The following is a 21,860-nucleotide window of genomic DNA, read 5'->3' as shown; positions in this document are numbered from 1 at the left end:
CAATAACAATCTCAATATTTAAGAGTTTTAAAGAAGATCTGAAAGATCTGACATCACATACACACATATATAGATATATATACAGTACAGGCCAAAAGTTTGGACACACCTTCTCATTCAATGCGTTTTCTTTATTTTCATGACTATTTACATTGTAGATTCTCACTGAAGGCATCAAAACTATGAATGAACACATGTGGAGTTATGTACTTAACAAAAAAAGGTGAAATAACTGAAAACATGTTTTATATTCTAGTTTCTTCAAAATAGCCACCCTTTGCTCTGATTACTGCTTTGCACACTCTTGGCATTCTCTCCATGAGCTTCAAGAGGTAGTCACCTGAAATGGTTTTCCAACCATACATGAATGCATTTTAGAAATTGTATTTAAGTTTGCATGCTGCATTTAGTTTTTTGTCGATCACAGTGTGGTATTTGTACATAAAGGAAATTTCCTTTGGTATCATTTCTTCCAAGTGGTGCTCAGTATCGTAACGTTAGTTCTTTATGGTCCCTTCCTGCAACCTGACAGTGTGGTTTTACAAAAGACAAAAGACAAGACAGAGGAAAATCACCATGTATTCACTTTTATTGCTTTGCACCGATCACTCATGACAGGAAAGTCATCATTCCGGCTAACAACAGGTCGCTATGTGCTTCGCTGATGTCATGCGTCTGTACATCAGAACAAATACATTTTTACTAAGTGACGACAGAGTGTAAAATCTCCACCTTTTTGTTGTTGACATAGTTGATCCACCTCTTGAAGCTGACATATGTATGTTGAAACTGATGTCACGTGACAGTAGTCTATTTTTTCATCAAAATAACCAAGCTCACATTTTACTTTTTATATCAAATGGTCCATATGTGTATGGAAGTCATCGTGAAGTACGTGTGACTGAAATCAAATTTAAGGTTTTTAGAAAAAATGTGTCATCAACTTCAGTTTTGATGTTGACGGTACAATAAATTGACATTCACTGATCATTTAAAAAACAAAAAATAGTACCTCAATATCAACAACTTTTAAATGTGAGCAAATACTAGAGTTGTGACAACAGTACACACACAAACAGTTTTAAGAGTAACATTTGTAAATGGAGGCTAAAATTACATCGTTTGAGTTGGTAGCTCACGCTACGACTTTCACACAGACATGGAATAACACTACAACACACATTAGCCTCTGTGATGAGCCGTGTACTGGTTCACTCTTGTAAAGTGATGAAGGTCTGTCTTTGGCATGTGTGCCATTATATGTGTACCTGTACATCTGTTCTGAACACTTAAAATTATCAGTACAAGACTTGCACATAAAGAGCTTCGACAAGGCACGTAAGCTATTGTCCGTAGAGTCACTGTAGCTACACACAGACAGAGCCAATGAAATAGACACAAAAATCATTTCACAAATTATTCTTTGCCTGAATATGAGTCAGGTTCATGAGTCCATACGTTGCACAGTATGGGATACTTATTGCTAAAACAGGACCGCACTTAGCAAAATAAGAACAACTTCATAGAATATTATAGTTTTTACATTTACTGTAGAAATATTTTGCATAAAATGATTTTCAACGCTAAACATACCAAATTATCTTTACACCACACATGCGCACACACACACGCGCGCACGCACGCACGCATACACACACACACACACACACACACACACACACACACACACAAAATTACCATCAATAATACAGACAGTATAAAAACCGGTGCATCTAACTGGGGTCAGGAATATTCTTTCTTTTATTTTGCACCCTACTATATTTTATGATTTACAGCATTTATTAAAATAGTTGTGATATCAGCGATGATAGTAAATACAGTCAACTAATTATCACTGCCTTTTGACAAAAAAAAAAAAAAAAATCAAGTGACCAAGTCAGAAATCATTAAAGATTCCTGAGTTGTTTAACTGACATTTGAACAACAGCTCTATTAGAGTTGGGTCGGTGTAAAGATTTCAAACCAGTTTGTTATTAAGCTGAACACCAGTCTGGACTGGTGTAATGAATTTTACATGGTGTCGCACTTGACAGAGCATTATGCATTGAATCCATTAAATATGCATTTCTGTCACATCATGTAAACAATCCACGTCCAATCAGCTGTTTGCTCCAGATCGGACTGAACCAAACCTCTTAAAACATCACTGTCAGAGCACTGTCAGACACCAGTGGCTCTGTTGGTCTGTTTATTAACAAAATATTATATTAATCACGCTGTCATATTGCTTATTACTAATGCAATACAAGTTGTGTTTAGCGCCCTGACGCTATCAGCACAGACTGCCGATGCAGGCTACTTTTAATTTACCAGAACGTGTCATAATGAAAATGCCGATTCAGCCGGTTTGCATAAAATCAAACTGGTTTAAGCTTGTACACCAGACCAGACCGACAAAACCAGACACTGACCCAACTCTAAGCTCTATAGATACAGTGGGAGGAGGAGTAACCTTTTTATGAACACACTAAAATCCATTTTAGGTAAGAAACTATACTGGCAAAGTGCTTACTGTACAGTACAGACTTCATATGGCCTCTGAAGTAGGTAATGTTACAAATGAAAAGAACACAGTATACATACATACATACATACATACATTAACAATGTTTCTATAAGAACACATACAATATGAACAGTGAGGTTTACAGTGAAAACTGACCAACTTATGAGCAGCAATATCAATACTGAGTGTTCCCCTGCAGACAGGAGAGATGAACCATCATCAAATTCTACACAGATGTATGTAGTATAATAGTAGTGTGATGTCGTAGTTTCGATCTGAATGTACCTCTGTTTTGGTTTGTGTCATTTGCTGTGCCAGGCTAATTATGAAATATAATCGGCTGGCGCTGACAGTACCTGAATGGCTTTAATCAAATGAGTTTGAAGCTGGTGTAGTTAGGTGAAGAGTCTTAATATGACTTTAAATACATGTGAAAAAACAGTGCAGCGCAACTCATGGTGTATGAGCTACTAAGAAAATGTACAGTACTGTGACCAGCTTAAACATTAACAATAAAATTGAAATTAAAATGTTCAGTGGGCTAAAAGTAAATTTTAATTCACACAGTCCAAGATCCTCACCAGTGAGGCCCCTTCCTTTGGCATCTGTGGTTCTGATGTGTGACAAATTGCAAGGTTGAGAAAGTTCCAAAACAGTGAGCGTCGGTGGGCAGTAACAGCCTTCGTTGCTTGGAGATGTGCACTCTGCACTGCGTCATGGCAGCCACCTGTGCATGTGCTGCACACTTCAAGACTTGAGTGGAGTAGGACTCACAGCCCCGGGGGAGCTTGCCTGCTGCCCCGACAAAAGGAACCCCGCAGGCAGGTTGTCCTGCTCCAGTTCTACGCCCCCTTTGCCACTAAGATGGTGCTCGTCAGCGGGGTAAAGTGTTGTGTGGGAGAAGGTATCGAGAGGGAAGGAGGGCCCCCATTTATCACAGGAAGGTCTCGGTAGTAGAACCGCCTCCTGGTGAATCTGGGCTGACGTCGACTCTAACGCAGGCCACCTTTTCCTGGCTGTTACACAGAGATGGAGAAGACAGAGGCAAGATGAGTGCTTGTGTTAGTTTATGGTGGTGCTGAGGGTGGAGAGTGACTGCAAAGAGGAGTGATAGTGCTGAGAACAAAGATTTTACCACCTACAGCACATGTTGATGATGAGGGCTTATGTGAGGACTGTCTTAAAATATGCAGCTCTCAGTTAAAACTATTCAACTTGTGTTAAAATGTTCATGGATTTCCTCAGTATGTATAAAAGATTTCCTGTCAGCATGCTCAAGCTAACATCTTGAGGAGCTAAAGGAGACCAGAACAAACCTTTCTCTCTGTTTGTACAGATTTAGACGGTGATACCCAACACTCAACCTTTCTGTCCTGCTTAATATATTGAACTGATCCCCTGCCGTCCAGGAAGCTCTGAGCCTCAGTCTACTTCACTACAGTATAAAAATAATTTTACAGAGTCATAAAACTCAGCAGTCCCTAACAGAGAATGTTATTTTTGTCAACATTATATAACCATATTAAAGGAATACTTCACCCCCCAAAATGACTTTTATGTATCAATTACTCACCTCAAGCTACGTTGAATTTGTTAGGAAAACTTTTTTTGCAACCCTCCTCAGAAAAACGAAGAATCCAAAAACTGAGAAAATTCTTGATTAACTTAAATCATAGGGGTCCACATCTAACAACAGTGAAACTATGGCAAATAGATTGTTTACAAACTCTCACACAACTTGCGCAGCATAATCCAAGTGTCATTTGATGTGTTTACAGCTGGATTTTAACTTCAGTGTAATGTATTTGGGAAATGTGCAGTCTGGACTAACAAAGCAGGACAGATGTTTATTACAGATACTACTAGCAGATTCTACAAAGGTAATTACTAGGAAATGGTTGAGTAAAGAGTCCTCAACAACCTCTGAATGGACAGAACAACTGACTTCTTCCCTGAGACATGCCACTGAAAATGTGAATATTGGAAAGATGGAAATCTTATTTGACTTCGAAGTGATCTAATTCATTTGGTGAATCTTGTTTTGTCCCCTTTGGCATGGGGACATGCGGAATGGATAGTGGCTCATGGATGACTGGACAATTTTTCCCTCCCTGGAGGGGCTCTGGATTTTCAGGGGTCAAGGTTGGGGATCATGGGGACCTTTGTGGTCTTGAGAGACGATAATGGACATGGAGGACGCCTTGTCAGTGACACTGCAGTATTCCTTGCGTCTTCTTATTTTCTGTTTTGCTCAATGCTGGGCATTTCACCTCTGCCTATGATGTCCCTGCCTGTTGTGGTTTTTGTACGTTCTTTTCTTTTTGTAAAAACTAGTAAAATCCAGCCTTCAAGCCACACATTGACAAAAACAGTAACTTCACCTCTCTGAACACAGGAGCCGCTGGTCTGCCTTGGCCTTGATTCGTTGATTGTTTGTGTTTTGATCAGTTCTAGTTTGAGTGGCACCAAAGTTGCACAATACTCGACAAAGTAACTTATCGATTCAGTAGTAGACCAGCAGCTCCTGTGTTCAGCAAGGTAAAACTATAGGTTTTGTCAGTGGAGTCTGAAGAGAGCATAGGTGAGATTCACTTTCAGCTCACTTTCCTGTCGAAAAAGTGCTGTCTGTTTGGGAAGCTCTGAGCATACGACTGGATCAATGACATTTGGGTTATACTGCACGAGCTGTGTGAGAGTTTGTAAAAAGGATGTTTTGATATAGTTTTGCTGTTGTTGATCACTGTCCGCTATGACTTCAGTTCCTCGAGAAATGTCTCCATCTTTGGATTCTTTGCTCACCGGAGGCATACGACAAAAACAGTTTTCTTCAACAATTCATTGTAACACGTGATAAGTCATTGATATACAACTGGTCATTTTGGGGTGTGCAGTATTCCTTTAAAGTAGTGCAGTTGGGAGGGGGGCTCTGGAAAACTCCAGGAGATGGCATAGCTACCTTCCACTACGCTTCACAGGTTGGACACAAGACTCTGCACTCGAGTTCACTGCTTTCCACGCTGCGGTTTTGGCCATTTCATCAGAGATATTTACAATCAAGGGGTCAGAATGAGAACTACATGCAAGAAAAAATGCAAACACACACAAACATAAACCCAAAGAGAAGACAGGCATGTAGACAACAAATCAGTGGGAGAAGTTCAGTGCAGGACAGTTCAAACAAGCAGACACAAACATGCACACAAATCAGAGATTAAAACAAATCAACGGCACAAAAAGGCCACACACAGTATGTTCCACATTAACATGTACCAAGAAATGTGTGCCTTTTGCATTAGAGGTTATGTGTCATGATGATTAGATTGTGTACACATTGTTAGTTAGTTAGACAAGGATGGCTTTATTTCAACAGGACAAACGTTTTATCACAGACCATTTACCCTCAAAATACAAAAAAAAAACAAAAAACAAAACAAAAAACCCAACAACACACAAAGCTGCGTGTTTTAAAGCCAGTGTTTGTTTCTTTTAAATAGCTGAGGACAGTTTGGGCCATGCGCTAAATGTCTGAGTATCAGTGTGGAGGGTTAGAAAGCAGCCATGTGGGTCAGATGTTTTCCATCAGACACACAACCCTGCTACCTCTTCTTCCATTGGGAGGCTGTGGGTCACTAGTCCTATGCTGTATGATCTGTTCAAGATGGACATAATAACACACAGCTGACCACCAGTGTCAGAATTACCATTACAAGTTGTACATGATGCATCAGAAAATGTGTTTATAGCTCCAGTTTATTATTTACTCTTAGCTTTATTTTTTCCTCAAGTTTTTAGATCATATATATACCATAAAGACATTTATTAGGGAGGAAGAAAATCTTTTGGGAAATTTTAACATTTTACAGCATTTTAAGTCATAAAAATGGATTTTACAGCCTCATTAGTCAGATCATAAAAAGCAAATATAAAGACTGAGTTCTTGTGGTGTGATATGGTACTGTATAATTAAATGTAGAATACGCTCGATGCTTCACTGAGTATTTTAAATTAAATGCTGCTTTACATCGCAGAGCTGGACATTTAAGTGCATTTATGGGCTGCACCACTCACCTCCCTGAGAGTGTTTTCACTGGGATGTTGAGCCGGTTCGAGGCTTCATAGCTGACCTTCAGTCCCCTCTCCTCTTCCTCCTGCAGTCTAGACTCTTCTTCCTGAATGAAAACAGCATTGGAGTACAGCCATGACTGCAGTGAGGCAGGTAAAACACTGTTGACACTTCTTATTTTTCCTATATCATGACATTTCTAATAGTCTAGCTCTTCAGATTGGGTTTAAAGATATTTCATGGGCATTTTTTGCCTTCAATTGATAGGATAGTGAAGCATGAAGGGAGGAGAGAGGGAGGGACATGCAGCAAAGGGCCACAGGCTGGAGTCGAACCCGGGCCGCTGCGGCAACAACCTTATACATGGGGCACCTGCTCTACCACTAAGCCACCGACGCCCCAGACTGGGTTTGATGAGATTGCACTGCTTTATGTACATACTATGTACTAACCTTTACTTGTTTATAAAGCTTTAAATGACCTTGCTCCTCCATGTGTCAAAGATTTTCTTTCATTTGATGTTCCTGCCAGATCACTAAGGTCCTCCACTGCTTTTCTTTTACATGTTCCTCATGTGTCCCATAAGAGCACCAATGAGAGACCCGTCTGTTTTTATGCCTCTAAACTGTGAAACTCACTGCCTCTGGTAAGCTCTTGGTAACTCAATATTGTTATACTGTAAAACATTTAGCAAAAAACTGTCTGCTTGGTTCTGTAACCAAAGACAAAGTCTGAGTGAATTCAGTTTAGATTTTCTCCAATGTGGACGTTGAAGTGGGTCAATGCAGTACAGACACGGTTAAAATCAACAAGCTGCTATGGTCAACTTTTTGATAAAGAATGGAAAAACTAAACTTTTCTCACTGTGCTATTTAATTACAGTTTGATTTTATTTGATAACAAAACTAAACAAAAAAACATGAAATGAGTTTTACCAGCTTTTCTTGTGCTTTCTTTTTCTTGTCGTCCTCTTTCTTCTTCTTGCTTTCTGGCATCAAGTCATCCAGCCAGCTCAGCTCTCTCTTTGTGAAGATCAAGTCTAGAAGCTTTCGCACAAAGACCAGTGCCAGAACCTTGAGACACACAGACAAGGAATCTATTATTACAGATCTTTAATAACATCACAAAATCTGAATCAAACAGAATAAAAGCAGTACACTGGAAAGATATTTATTATCTTAATTTCATCTGACACCAAACTAAGCATAAATTATGTATCGTGGTGATATTAGAAACTTTATTTAATCCCATTACTATGTAACAGTCTTTGAGGTCATTACCATCATGGGAAACACAACAGCTGCTGCAGAGGCCTTGATGACCCAGAGCAACACCAAACAGGTAAGCTGCACTATGGTGAAGATATGGACCTTCCACAGCGGCACGTAGCGCAGATAGATCAGATCAGGCTGGTGTTTGGCAGGCATGCCGAACAGCTTGATTCTGTCAAAGAACTAAAGAGAAAATGAGAGCCTCAGTGAGAGCGATAAGAAATGCAAATGAAAACGAAATGGAATTCAATACATTATTCAGAAGAGGGAACATGTTTGACAAAAGCTTTTACGGATTAAAAATTACGATCAAAGGTTTGGAACTACAAGGGGCAAACTTATCTTTACTAACAGCTCATGACTACCGTTGAGAATAAAGAGGACACGCTATCTTCAAAGACCAGCAGAGTAGAGTCTTACTTGAATGCCTTTGAGGGAAGAGACACCCATGTAGAGAAAGACTCCATACAGGACTGGCATAGGAATAAACTGTGAAGAGCAGAAACAGTAATTCACCTTACATTTCAGAAAAGGTGATGGGATGTGTAAGTGTGTTAAAAATAAATGCAGCATAAATAAGAATTTAATTCAAATTCTTACTAGTATTATGCCACTGTTTCCTGTATCTCACCTTGAGCACTGAGGTCATGAAAACGGAACAACCCATGAGGACAAAGATCATGAATCCAGTGACGCGCTGCTCCCGGATGCCCAGAAACTTGGGCTGCTCTCCCGGAGCGGAGCAGCCAGACTCCACCTTCAGGCTGTTAACGTGGGAGATGGAGAGGACGGTTGCAGCTACGAACCACGGCAGGCCCATAATGGAGCACAGGCCCAGCATAACTGCCACTACCAGCAAATCCAGGTGATAGCCACAGCCTTTCTGTAGGACACACAGGGAGAGAAAGAGACAGCAAGTAAGTTTGAGAGCCAGCTAAGCAGTTATGAGTTTGTCCCTGTGGAGGGAATGTACTAAGAAAAATAGAATTACAGAAAACAAGATTGGAGAGCATGTCTAAAAAATTTAATATGCCCATCTATACTTGGAATACTGAGCTTCAAACGTTTGCTTTATGCATTTTAAAAGGTGAACTGAATTTATTTTTAAAACTGTAGAACCCTGAGGCATAAAAATACCCCAGAAATAAAGCTAAACGAGATTATAGTTGAAGCGTTTCTGTGAGATGAACACAGCAGAAGGACAGACAAGAGAATATGTTAGCTTCAACCATAATCGAGGATGACAGAAAGGGAGAGGACCGATGAGAGATGACTGAGCTACAGAAGGATAAAGAGGACTGTGAGTGCAGATATAAAGACAGAAATCTAGACGCAGCAGAACCAAATTTAAAATAAAATTCGAATAAATTATATCAGACATTTGGTACATTAATAAATCTGTTTAAACTAGGGCTGTACTGAATGTCATTTTTTACATTCAAAGCCTTTACAGAGGTTTTCGAATAAAGCTTTGAATGTCTGTCCTCATTTTTTAAGACAACTTCACCCTTAAAAAAAAACTGAACAAAATTCTCAATTCCAATACAGTGATTCATACAATTAAATGAGTAAGTCTGTCTCTCTTTTATGACATCAACTCTTTGTAATGAATGCATTTAATTTATGGTGCTGCTAGACGGCCCTGTTGGTACAGGTGCGTGGCTCCCTTTGTGTGATCAAGTCGGAGAGATAAGTGAAAAAGTTGTTTTTGAAAGGCCAAACAGTGACAAATACGAACTGAAACAGAATATTTCATTACATAAAACATGAACTTGAAAATCTGGAGTCTTTTTTTCAACAAATGTATTCAGTCTTGGACTTTCTAACACTCTTATCCATTCTTTTTTGTTTCTATATAATGGCTTTTTAAAACATATATATATATATATATTATTTAAAAAAAATAATTAATAAAGAAGAGTATCACGACTAAATATTTTAAACATAACTACATCAAAATCTGAAATGTTTAAACAATAATCATATTTCTGACATCACAGTACTGAGTGAAATTTAGAGAGAATGACAAACACAGACATGAGTCAGTATCAGTCATTCATCCTCTCCTCTGCTGCTGAGGTGATTCACTGCCTGCAGGTACAGCTGGTAAATTTTAAGATAAAAGTTAAACAGTTAGACTATATACAGACAGCTTTTGTTTTAGCTTGTTTGTAACAATACCTGAGTTAGCGCTATGTAAAACATAACAGCAGTGGATGAGAGACTGCGGACAGAGCAGATAAAAATATTGCTTTCTACGTACTCATGCTTGTTGGACAGGTGTATTGATAAAATAGTGGCTGTTACTCACTAACATTGGCCTCTCTTCTCTGCTGGCCACTGACTTAACTCCGTTTCATGTGTGCTTGTGTGTATATGAAGGAGTTTAGCCCCAACACAGAGAGCAGAGGAGAGGCTGCAGCATGATAATAAGATCCGACAAAACAAGCTTATCAATAGTCCCAGGACTCGTTTTGTACCAGGTTATGGTACCCATTCCTAAATCACATGCAGCCACCACTGGATTATAGCCTGATCTTTATCTGCTACTGTGCATAAATACTGGGTTTAAGCACATGTGAAAAAATATGTTGATTTGGAATTTGAATGTCAGCGTCACGAACAAAGCTTCAAACTATTTGATACAGCCCTAATGTTTGCACTGCTGGATATAAAGGAAGGGATAGACACCACAGACATAAATAGAAAAGACAATCTAGGATACTTCCACTTCAGACAACCTGTGTGTAACTCTGAGACACAACACTGCCAAAAGTAAACCTCCACCGGCCGCACTGACCTTGAGCTTGTGCTCCTTGCGGTTAATGATGACTGCAGTGATCTGCTGGTCCATAAAGATGAGGATGGTGCAGAGCAGGGCAGGAAGTGCTGCCACCAGCAGCGTCCACCAGGGATTTCCTCCCACCGGGTCCATCAGCCAGCCTCTGTGCTTTGAAGTTGGCTGCAGGGAAAAGGCATGGTGGGATACATTTAGTATTAGTAAGTAGATGATATGTGTCTTTTAAACTTCTAGGTTAAGACTTTGCTTACAAAAGAATAACCACCTTACAGAGGATGTAGAGAGGGAGGTCACCTTGTCATTTGAATATTCAGGCATATAGACAGATCAACATGCTGGAAGAGATTGCCTACCTCAAAGCGATCAGGGACCTTAAGTTTAGGAGAAGGGATCCCCATTAGATAGTCCACCAACACCATGATCATGATGGTTATAAACACAGCAAAGTCGCTGATAGTGGATCGCACCTACACAACACACATGCACCAACAGTGTATTTATCTATTATTTAGGAATTGCAGCTGAGCGTGCATGCTATTTTCTATGTCACTCATACACACACAGCCAAAAAAAAAAAAAAAATAGAACAACCACAGTCTTTAACTTCAGGTCACTGTCAAGATTCACTAAAGTAGTTATTACATTCACGTCATCAGTGAGAGCATAACAATTGAGACAATACCAGCACCTGCCTACACAGAACACCAAGTGATAAAAGACTAGCTGGTACTGTGTGGGAGGATGCAAGAGGATCTTTTCTTCCTGTACATGAGACTGCTCCTGCATACTAATGACTGACACAATGTAAACATTTACATAGCGTGGGAAGCTTTAACCTGAATTTACACGCTGTTGCAAGAACACCATGTTCAGATGTGCATTTATCAATTTTTATATTTGAATCAGCGACATAAAACATTCTGTATTTTATGGTGTTAAAAGCTGCGTTCGTGGTGCCGACAACAGCATAACAAGAGGACAAATATCAAATGTCTTACCCTGGTGGGAAAATATCGCTCTGTCTTGAACTGTTTAAGGAAGGAGGATAGGAAGAAGGTGGTGAAGAAGAGGATGACGGACCAGAAGAGAACATCTGGGATGTAGGGCCCATGATGCCCACAAGCAGGACCCACAAACGACCCATGGAGTGTCTTACACATCTGGAGAAAATGGAGTGAAACCTTAGTATTGTTGTATGAATTATGAAAATCTGGTCCAGTACTGCTAGTAGTGACAGCCTAGTCACAGTTTTAGTAGAGGTTGCATCAGTGTTAATCCTATACATCCTGTACATTTAAGTGTGAGTGGAGATCACTGTGTTCTGGTCTCACCGAAACATTCAGGCTTTCCCATGGGATAGAGTCTGGGCTGTATCCTGTCCGGTTCCACACCTGCATCACTTTCTCTGAGGCATTGACTGGTGGAGAGCACTGACACCTGGGGACAAGAGAACAAATGCTGAGCAAAGTACATACGCTTAAGGTGAAAAAGAGTTTGGTTCATTTTAAAGTTAATTAAAAACAGGCTGCAGCAAAACTGCTAGCATCAGTTGTTTTTAAATTTGTTATTTTGCAAGGGAGTAATTTTCATTTCAGCTCTGGGGAGGAAACACACTGGGAACAGCTGAAGCCACTACAATTAAAGTTTTCCAAAACAAGAGCAGTGTGTTCTTATAGGGGTAGTATTTACGTGAATCATACACTACTTTATATAACCAGTTAGCACTTCGAATGACATCCTGACCTGAAGAGTGTTTTAGAAAAGAGATGTGTTTGCTCCAATTCTAAAACAGTACCAATGGTTATCAGTTACATTTCCTATTTTGTCACTAAAGAATGATTTAACAGATCAAATGCATTACAGGATACATAAATATCAATAATGAAACTGTACATAGTAAATATGCCAAATGTAGCCAAATTGATAAATCGCTTCTGGGGTCATGAAAACATAGACTGGAGCTGAGATCTGCACTATGAAGCAGCTTCGGCATATCCTTTGGTCATCTGGCTTCACTAAGCCAAACAACTGCAATCATGGGAAGCAGTCATACAACAGTGGTTATCAACTTGGTAAATCAACCCCAATTTTCCCAGTCTAGCCATGACATGAAACATAAACATGACATAAAAGGGGCAGTGTTTCTAGAATACAACCACTTGCACAAGTGGAGAAGTCTACTGTACAGTAAAGTTGCAGCTGTCAAATGCAAGAAGGACATCTGGCAAAAAATCCATGACTGTATGAATATGTAAGTTAATAGGTTTATAATATCACTGCCACATCATTAGGGCGCGAGTAGGGTTGGGTACCTAACTCTGTACTTTTAAGGGTACTGACCAAATTACGTTGGTACTATCAATCCATGCATGTTAAACCACTGGTGCCAAATTTCTGTACTTATGAGCACATCTGGATGAGAACGCTAGGTTCAGACAGCAGGTGGAAGCCCCAAGAAGCACCCCGAAGCTGGGATGCAGTCAACATCTTTCCATGGCCGATACAGAGCTCTGCAGAGCTCCACTGGCTTCCCAGCAAGCCAAAACTATTGCTGCAGTACTGGTAAGTTTTGGCGTCTGGCCTATTTTCTTTTCTATATTATTTTAGAAATACCGTAGTATCTCTTCTGTTTATCTTTGGTACAACAGAATGAATAAAGTACCGCAAAAAGGTACCGTTGAGAACCACTACTGAATTCCAGGTACTGGCACCAATATTGTTTCAAATATGAATGGTTCTCAACCCAGGGCACAAGAAGATCTGACTATATTACATTTGCGTATTCCATTAAATTAATCTGTTGCTTGTATATATTCTTACAGTGTGTATGAGAATCTTCTTTAGGCTGTGACCCCGGTGGTGTTTCACGGACTTGGGAGCAAATGATAAAAAATAATAAATAGAATTCAAAGCAGTAAGTTGGCTGACTTTCATATCTTTTAAGTACAACAAGTACAAGCTTTAGTGCTTGAATCCATCTCTGTTGTAGGGTGAAAATGAAATAAAGAAGACATGAGGGGGCCCTCCTACACAGGAGTACACTCCTGCTGAGAAGCTGGCCCTCTGCAATAATGAGGGATGCCCATTATTGGAAATGGTGGAAGCGAGCATCTCATCAGACCCTGGTGGAAGTGGCAGCTCCCTACTGACGAGAATCTATATCTATCATATAAATAATCATCAGGGAAAGCCAAAGGGCTTGCCGGTCTCTAACAATCTTGCCCTTCAGAGACCTTCTCACAATCCTTGCACCACAGCTCCATGAGGTCTAATATGAATGGTGATGCCATTTTCCATGAGAACTGATTGCACAGTAGGTAGCGCTTTCATACATGTTAACCCGCTATCTCGGTAACCAGGACACTGTACTCTGATAAGAAGTGACCCAGGGTTGAACCTGAAGTTATCTTGCTAATCCCAAATCCTGCTTCATAATACAGTCCTCTGATTAATTTTGACTCTTCATTGGGGTCTAAAATGTAAGAAAAAATGTCTGCCTACCAAAAGACAAATTACATATTTTAAATATTAAAACAGAAATTCAGTAAAGCGGTTGTTACTCGACAAGATGATAACTTTGTTTTAAGTTACCAGACAACAATATGCAATGACCATGTTTGCAGCACGCTTGATGTGCAACAACAGCAACAGAGCTGCGCCGTTCTTCACAACAAGAGCTCCCACAAACTTTAAGTACAAAGCTTAAATTTGAAATTAGCTGAAATCTTAGTACTCACGAATACAGGGTAAGGTCGTCCAAGTCATTGTGCATGTTGACAGGGTAGTGTTCTCCCAAGTGAAAGAGTTTCTCTAGAGCCTCATAGATGAAGATGATGCAGATGAGTGCGGCAAAAGCCTCCTCTGTGAATCGGGTGATGTAGCAGACCAGGGAGCTAGCATCCGTGGCTACCAGAACCAGACACAGGAAGGCCGTCCATAAACCAATGGTGGTCCGCAGTGACAGGTAGGACAGGCCGTAGTCACTGGGAAGGACAGACGACAGGTCACATGGAGAACAGATACAGTACAGGTATAATCATGCACATTAGGCCCAACTCAATTATTGGAATCCGTACGAAAATAATGTAACCAGCTGTATACTGTTCAGACTTTTTTAGTCAATACTTTGAATACTCACTTGCAGAACTTGAAGAGGATCTTCTCAAACACTAGAACAGGGCCTGTGCTGCCAAGAATAGTTAGTGGCTGGCCTGCAAAGAGGGAGTATGCCACTCCTGTCAGTGATGCCCCAAACAGAGACTCTATGGCACTCTGTAGACACACAGGAGAGGGAGGGAGTGAGGGAGTGAGAAAGGGAGCATGTGGGAGGTGAAACCATCCAAAGGAGGACAGAGAGGGAAAGACTGAAGGAGAAAAGAGAGAGGCGAAGAAGAGATCCCAACCAGAACACAGAGAGTTTTGATTAAACAGACATTTTGGGCTGCGTCCGAGATATTCACTAGATAAACTGTCTGAATGTTTCCACCCTGCTGACTGGTCTGAAGTCATATCTGTGTGTAGCCCTCGCCTGCTGAGTTTACTCAGACGCATCACACACACCAACACACAGACAGTGCCTATGCCAACAGTCCCTTTTCTAGTAAGGACATCTGAGTAGAAAGGAGAGAGGGGCAGACAGAGAGAGACAGGGAGTGATAAGAAAAGAGACACTATGTAGCTACCAGTGTGATAACACATTAGCACTCGGGAGGCTGAGTAATCATCATATCCCACTTTAGACAGTGAATTAAGACCTCACGGTAAAAGACATCCACCTAGATGAGTATGTAATAGCACGGTGAAGTGGTTTGAAGGATGATGGTGCTTTCTCTTGACACACTAGATGACCTGCTTTAAATACAGATAAACAGGGTAGTCAGAAGATGTATTTCTCATGGAGAAGTAGTAAATATGGTTATGACTGGGATGGACTGTATGCAGATCATCACATCTGCATTTAACCAGCGGGGCAGCAATAGCTCAGCCCATAGGGACTTGGGTTGGGAATCAGTGGGTTTCTTGTTCGAGTCCCTGTCCGGACCAAAATATGGAGTGTGGACTGGTGGCTGGAGAGGTGCCAGTTCACCTTCTGGGCACTGCCGAGGTGCCCTTGAGCAAGGCACCCAACCCCCCAGCCGCTCGGGGCGCCTGACCAAAGGGCAGCCCCCTCACTCTGAGATCTCTCCACTTTGTGCATGTAGGTCCTGTTTGTGCATGTGTGTGTCTTTCAGACCTGTGTGTAATTGACAAGCAAGAGTGAAAACATTGAATTTCCCCTCAGGGGGATTAATAAAGTAAATAAACTTAAACTTAAACCAAATTAGCTCTTCCTAAGTCCCACCCCTTTTGGCTCTGTGCTGTACTAACAGCTGAGCAAGCTTGGAACCCAGCAGAACCTCTGTCAACTTTCCCCTTTCCAGTGATACTTAGATATGTGCTGAGCTTGTCTGTGTTGAAACGAAGAACAAATTTTAAGATGGTTAAAAGGTGTCACTGGGGGACTGTCACAGTCTTGAAGGACACACGACACAGTATACAGTCACGTCTTAAAATGTTTGCAAAACACTAGCTAACTAATTAGTTAGTATACGGCTGAGCTAAATCACGAGGAGACTCCCTAATATCAGATCAACAACTTAGGCCAGGTTTGCTTCCTCTTTATTTCTGTGGTAATGTTAATGAGATCTGGTTGGTTGCTGACACACGTTTTTTAAAATGCAAAGGACAGACTTTTCTGTTTTTAGAGAAACCGTTGTCCTCTAAACAGGGCCTTAGGGTGCATTCACACCAGGATAGTCCGGGGGACTCGGTTCGGTTGGGCAGGGAATACCGAAAAATTTTACACCTTTGTTTGGTTTGGTTCACTTTCACACTGCAGTTTTTAAAGCGGACCAAACTTCCTGGACAATGTCACGCAGTTACAACAGCTGCTTATTTGGAGGCAATATTGCCCGAAACGACCACTGCCCAGGAAGAAAAAAAGAAGAAAACGCAGCTCATCAATCGGCGAGGATTGAAAACGGAAATCCATCCCCTTCAGCCAGCAGCCAGCAACTGCGATATGTAGTCCTATGACCATATATCAATAAGCACCTGCTCTTCCTCACTACTCCAGTTCAAATGAGTGTTCACACCACTCCAAATGAACCAAACTATCAGTGGAAGCGGACCAGGGTTCATTTAAAGCGGACCAAATAGCGCCAGTGTGAATGCATCCATAGTGTTGTCATCCTTGGCCCCTTCTTGTCCCTTTTCGTTGATACCAAAATGGCTTCATTTGCATTGTTTTGCCTTGTTCAGTTTAGTTAACATCACATACTTTAGTCCTTCCTGTCGGCTTCTTAAAGCTATCTTGCCTGACACTCCCAGAAACTGTGGCACCCAGCTAAGCAGAACCAGCACTGTCATGTTTCCTTTTATCAAGCTTGTCTGACCTAGCAACAGTAACTAAGGGGTAGCGGGACATACGATCAGTACTGTACAAGGTCCTGTATATCTCATTTGATACAATATGGTCCATAGACAACCAGGGGTTAGATGCTAAATTCTCGCAGTGTTCATGAAAAGCAGTGAGTTTTAAGGGCCAAGCTTTCAGACTTACTATGTTGCCTTTAGTTGCCTCCCCAAGCAGACCTCCAAATGTGATGACAGGAGACATGCATGCGCAGTAGAGGAACAGGATGGAGGCTAGACACTGCAGACTGAAGGAGTCTCTGATGTCGCTCCAGTAGAAAGGTAACTTCCGCTTGAGGTCCAGGATCAGACCTCCGAATATCCTGGAAGAGGGGAAAGGTAGTTTTTAATACTTGAATTTTCATAGAAACTTAATATGAAGCAGTTTTCCATCAGTTACACTGAGATTTCAGAAATCCCCCTTCAGAAGTATTCTTTTTTATAATATCTGACCCCAAAACCTAGATGGCACTGTGATCTTGCTGCCCTCATCTTTCCATTTCCGCCTCTCTTTTCTTTGAGGGATTCAATCTGTCACCTTGTATATCTTCCTGTCTTCCCTCTGACACCTTTTCAATTGCTCTGCTGTGAGGTCTTCTTTCATTTTCTTTTCCCCCACACCTCTTGAATAACCTCTATTGCCTGCCTCCACAACCCCTGCTGTCTCTTCTATACAGCCCATTTCTGATAGCTTTCTTTACACCCGCTTCTTACACTTCCTTACACGCCTTTGTCCTCCAGTAGCTCCCTCGTAGCATGAGCCTTTTATAGTAGCGGTGAAAAGCAAGTGAGTGAATCTGTAAATAATACAGTGCCTCACAACTGATGTGTATGTGTGCAGAGAGAGTGTGAGTGTATGTGTGTGTGTGTGTGTGTGTGTGTGTGTGTGTGTGTCTGTCTGGGGTTTCAAATAAACACAACTTGTCCTTGCTGTGTGGCCTGAGCTCCAGAGAGCCAGCATGAGTTCTCCATAAATGTCAGCATCTGAGTTCACAGAGTACAGTAGACATGTACCTGCTAATACAGTCAGTGGTGTTGGGTTTGAACCTTTTTACATTTCCAGGGTTTCTCTTGGCTCAAAATGAGGCGGAGGTGGTTCAATCCTGATCATGTGCACACACGTTCATGTGTATCTTGGTTCAACTGGCTTTCACTAGCTGAAGTGAACACGTTCTTACAAGCAATGTATTTAAGAAGTAGGTGTGTAAATCACAAGTTTCATCACAATACAGCATTATATTGACTCTTTGGACAACGATACGATATTTGCTGATATCACTAAATCTGCCACGATACAATTTCAATCTGATTCAATTCAGGTGCCTGTGATCCAGATGCAACGATATCAGTAAATATCCCTGTTGTCTTTTCTTGGCTGCTTACCATTATCTGCCTGGTGCTCGGCCGCTAGCACTGTTTGAATGCTTAGGAAGAAAGTGACACAGAGGTGCCATGGGAATTTCAAAATCAAGGTGTATCTTTCGGATAACAATATCAATAAAAATTCCCCAAAGCACATTTTTCCAGTGTAGTACAACCAAAAGAAGACCATTGAAGTGTGAGGTCATTTTGGAGACATTGTACTGTATAAGAATGCAGCTCACAGGAGGGCTCCTTGAAAAATTAGGTTGAGGCTTGTTGTCACCTTACTACAGTTAGAAAGGGACGTTGTTTGTGTTTTAACAGTGTTTTGCTTATGAGTATTGATCCAGGAAGTTAGAATCTGTGAATATCTTTCCAACTTTACTGAACTGCATAGAGCTGCGCAGTTGTGGAAAGATGTCTTCCATTAAGACACTCAGTTTTGTCGAGAGGTGGAGGCGGGACAGAATTTGCGGGAGGTGGCTGTTTCACAATTCTCTCTGTAGGAAGAAGCCTTTCATTTATTATTAAATTCTATGCTGTGTCTCAAATTGTACTTCTATACTTAGACTTACTATTTTGAGTGCATAAGTGCATTCACACTGAGAAGTATGGTAAAATGCAGTGCACGGTGAGGACATGGATGGTACACTCAAAACAGTCAAGAAGCTGAGTGTGGAACTATGGACACTTCTTGCCCTCAATGGTCGCCATCTTGGCTACGTAGCGGAAGGGGAGGGACCACTTTTCAAACTGGAAATGGCGGCCAAGGACTGTGCGACCGTGAATGTCACTGCATTGTACAAATACATGTGTTTTTTACACTAAGCACCACAATACTGTTGTTGGGTATAAGCCAGCAGTATGTTTACTGGGTTAATTTAGCAGTCTGTAATGAGTTGGTACTGCAAACGATAATGCGGACGCTAATGCTAGTTTGCTAACTAGCTCATTTGTGGTCATCATTCCCGGTGACTACACAACGGCCGTGTTTGGTTTGAGACAACAATACCCTGTCGAAATTCGCGCACTACGCCAATGAGTACATAGTGCACATAGTATACTACATAGAAGTATACTAACTATGTATGTGATTTGAGACACACCACTAGTCTTTCTCAATGATATGTGAAAAACCTATAGAAACAATTACCAAAGTTTTTACTAAACACCTGCCAACAGATCAAGCAATATTGCTGCCTTGATAATGTCTTATCTCTCATCTTATTTTTAGAATGTTTGTAAAAAAAAACAATTAGGTCTTTCTTCCACGAGATTTCTCCAGCGGTGCTTGTTAACAAGAAGCATTTGTCTCAACATAATCAACATAACATATTAAACATGACTACTTGTGCTAATGAAGTTGTGAATTCAACTAGGACACAGTTAAACTATTAAATATTCCTCAATATCAACCAACTGGCTCACACAGGTTATACTGATAAAAGTTACTGGAGTGAGTAAATCCCATTTAAACTCAACAGTGTGACAAGGAAAGGTGTTGAACTCACTTCCCAGTCCTCTGCAGCTCAGGCCCTGCATGATGGTCCTCATCGTTTTCCAGCTCTCCAGCTGGAGACGCAGTGCCATTGGGTTGGGTCGGTCTCTTCCTTTTCATCTGTAGGTCGAAGGACATTTGAATATGGTACAAGCTGCATTTTGAAAAGCATTCTTTTTCTTTTTAGCAGGTACTGCAGCTGCAGCCGTACTGATGCATGTAGTAGAGGGAGCTTTGCTGTAGCTGCTTTGCAATGTATGTAGTTTTTACTCTAAGTTACAAGTGAATACATGTTAAATTCTAACACATTATATTCACGACATTAAAATTACATATGCGTCTCTCTGTCATTGTTATTTTATAATTATGTCCTTTTGTTGTTGGCAATCTTTATGATAATTCTTTTCACTTCAAAAATTAATATTCTTATTTTAACTATTCATCCGGTCATCGGTCACTTGAATGCACTTTTATCTGCTCTTGAGGCCTCTGCCAGCTGTCAGTGAGCTGTCAAGCTGCCATCTGTTTGCAGCTCAGTTGACGTGATACATCTTCTGCTGTGCAGAGGACTGTGGGCCAGAATAGCTAGTAGAACATTATGGTATTTTTGGCATACTGCATTGAACATACTATGTATTGGGACATACAAAATGTTCTTGTGGCATACTAGATAGTATGATAGTGTGGGTATTGTAACGCACAGATTGTTGCATGCATTTAAATTCCATTGCTGTCATGATGCTTTAAATCCATAAGGGGGCACTCTCAGTGTGACTATAATGGTATGAAGCGAAGTGTGACACAGAAATACACAAACAGAGAAATCAGTAAAAACTTCTAGGTTACAGTTTGTGAGACCAGACCTAAAAACTGTATTTTAGGTCTAGTGACTGCAGTGTCAGTGTGCTGCAGGCTGATTAGCATGTAGCTGGTTAACGTTCACTGCACCAGTACCTCCCAGGTTCATCTTTGCATGTTTGTTTTACATGACACTAGATTTTCATGTCTGTAAAACACATATCTTTGCAGGCAGTAATCACCAAGTACATGTTAAATAATCACTGGCAGAGACAATCACTAACCTGAGATGGAACATTCTTGGGGGGCTCAATCCGGATCGTGGGGTCCCATTCTCCAGGAGGCAGGACAGTCACTTGATCGAGGAACTCATCTATCCCCGAAAGGAGATCTGTCCGGTCTTTGGCTTTGTATGCCACATCATGGAAAATCTACATAATGATGATTAAAGATATAGTTATTACATGTCACTGCAAAAAAGAAAAATCCAGACTGAACCACATATTTTTTTGTTTTAGGACATAAACTGAAATAACAAAACAGATCTATCTTTCTTTCTTTCACCTCATCTGTCATTAGTGTGGCCATGGATCTGCCAATCTCATGGTACTGGGGTCCTTTGCCATGAGGACCCAGAAGCAGGAAAAGAAACCTTTGAATAAGAGAAATAATCATGAAATGCACAATCAATAACACGAACCTCAGCACTCATCACAACAGTTTATACTATCTTCACTCAAAGACACCTGAGGGGTTTTCTTGTAAACAGCTAAATTCATTCATTCCTATCTCTCTAAAATGCACAGTGGGTATCCTTGGGAATATTAAACATGTTGAATGCATTTGATAAGAGGACTTGAGTGAAAACCGTTTGCAGTAAGGTGTATGGGGTCACCCACATGCTCATGGTCTGCTGTGTAATGAGCATCAGAGCTCCACAGAGGTAACTGCATGGCTACATACTCTTAGTCTTATTACTGTAGAGATTACAGACACGGCGAACAGTGTTGTGGACACAGATTTACTGTGGTCAGAGCAACTGTAAATCCCCTAGTTATATTAGTCCCATGTGAATAGGGCTTTTAGAA

At 40.8% G+C, this 21,860-nt stretch overlaps 1 protein-coding gene across 6 annotated transcripts in view; it reads right to left on the bottom strand.

Moving 5' to 3' along the window:
• Positions 1 to 578: 578 nt before the first annotated feature.
• Positions 579 to 21,860, bottom strand: part of LOC125904363 (sodium bicarbonate cotransporter 3-like) — a 61,317-nt gene continuing 40,035 nt past the window's right edge. For 4 of the 6 annotated variants that reach the window (XM_049601709.1, XM_049601713.1, XM_049601712.1 and 1 more), the window contains 16 exons: positions 21,337 to 21,424; positions 21,057 to 21,203; positions 19,988 to 20,094; positions 17,263 to 17,437; positions 14,800 to 14,933; positions 14,399 to 14,644; positions 11,993 to 12,098; positions 11,660 to 11,821; positions 11,015 to 11,128; positions 10,662 to 10,823; positions 8,493 to 8,744; positions 8,282 to 8,350; positions 7,871 to 8,044; positions 7,526 to 7,663; positions 6,596 to 6,696; positions 579 to 3,543 (listed from right to left, as the gene is read on the bottom strand). In XM_049601709.1, the coding sequence (XP_049457666.1) occupies positions 3,462 to 3,543; positions 6,596 to 6,696; positions 7,526 to 7,663; positions 7,871 to 8,044; positions 8,282 to 8,350; positions 8,493 to 8,744; positions 10,662 to 10,823; positions 11,015 to 11,128; positions 11,660 to 11,821; positions 11,993 to 12,098; positions 14,399 to 14,644; positions 14,800 to 14,933; positions 17,263 to 17,437; positions 19,988 to 20,094; positions 21,057 to 21,203; positions 21,337 to 21,424 (2,257 nt within the window). In that variant the 3' untranslated portion in view covers positions 579 to 3,461. Of the gene's footprint in view, positions 3,544 to 5,483; positions 5,601 to 6,127; positions 6,177 to 6,595; positions 6,697 to 7,525; positions 7,664 to 7,870; positions 8,045 to 8,281; positions 8,351 to 8,492; positions 8,745 to 10,661; positions 10,824 to 11,014; positions 11,129 to 11,659; positions 11,822 to 11,992; positions 12,099 to 14,398; positions 14,645 to 14,799; positions 14,934 to 17,262; positions 17,438 to 19,987; positions 20,095 to 21,056; positions 21,204 to 21,336; positions 21,425 to 21,860 lie in introns of all 6 variants that reach the window. The other 2 variants (XM_049601714.1, XM_049601711.1) reach the window with 2 other exon arrangements.

The sequence above is a fragment of the Epinephelus fuscoguttatus genome, linkage group LG17 (assembly GCF_011397635.1).
Source record: "Epinephelus fuscoguttatus linkage group LG17, E.fuscoguttatus.final_Chr_v1".
NCBI classification, from domain to species: Eukaryota; Metazoa; Chordata; class Actinopteri; order Perciformes; family Serranidae; genus Epinephelus; species Epinephelus fuscoguttatus.
This window is presented reverse-complemented; position numbering and strand designations above follow the sequence as displayed.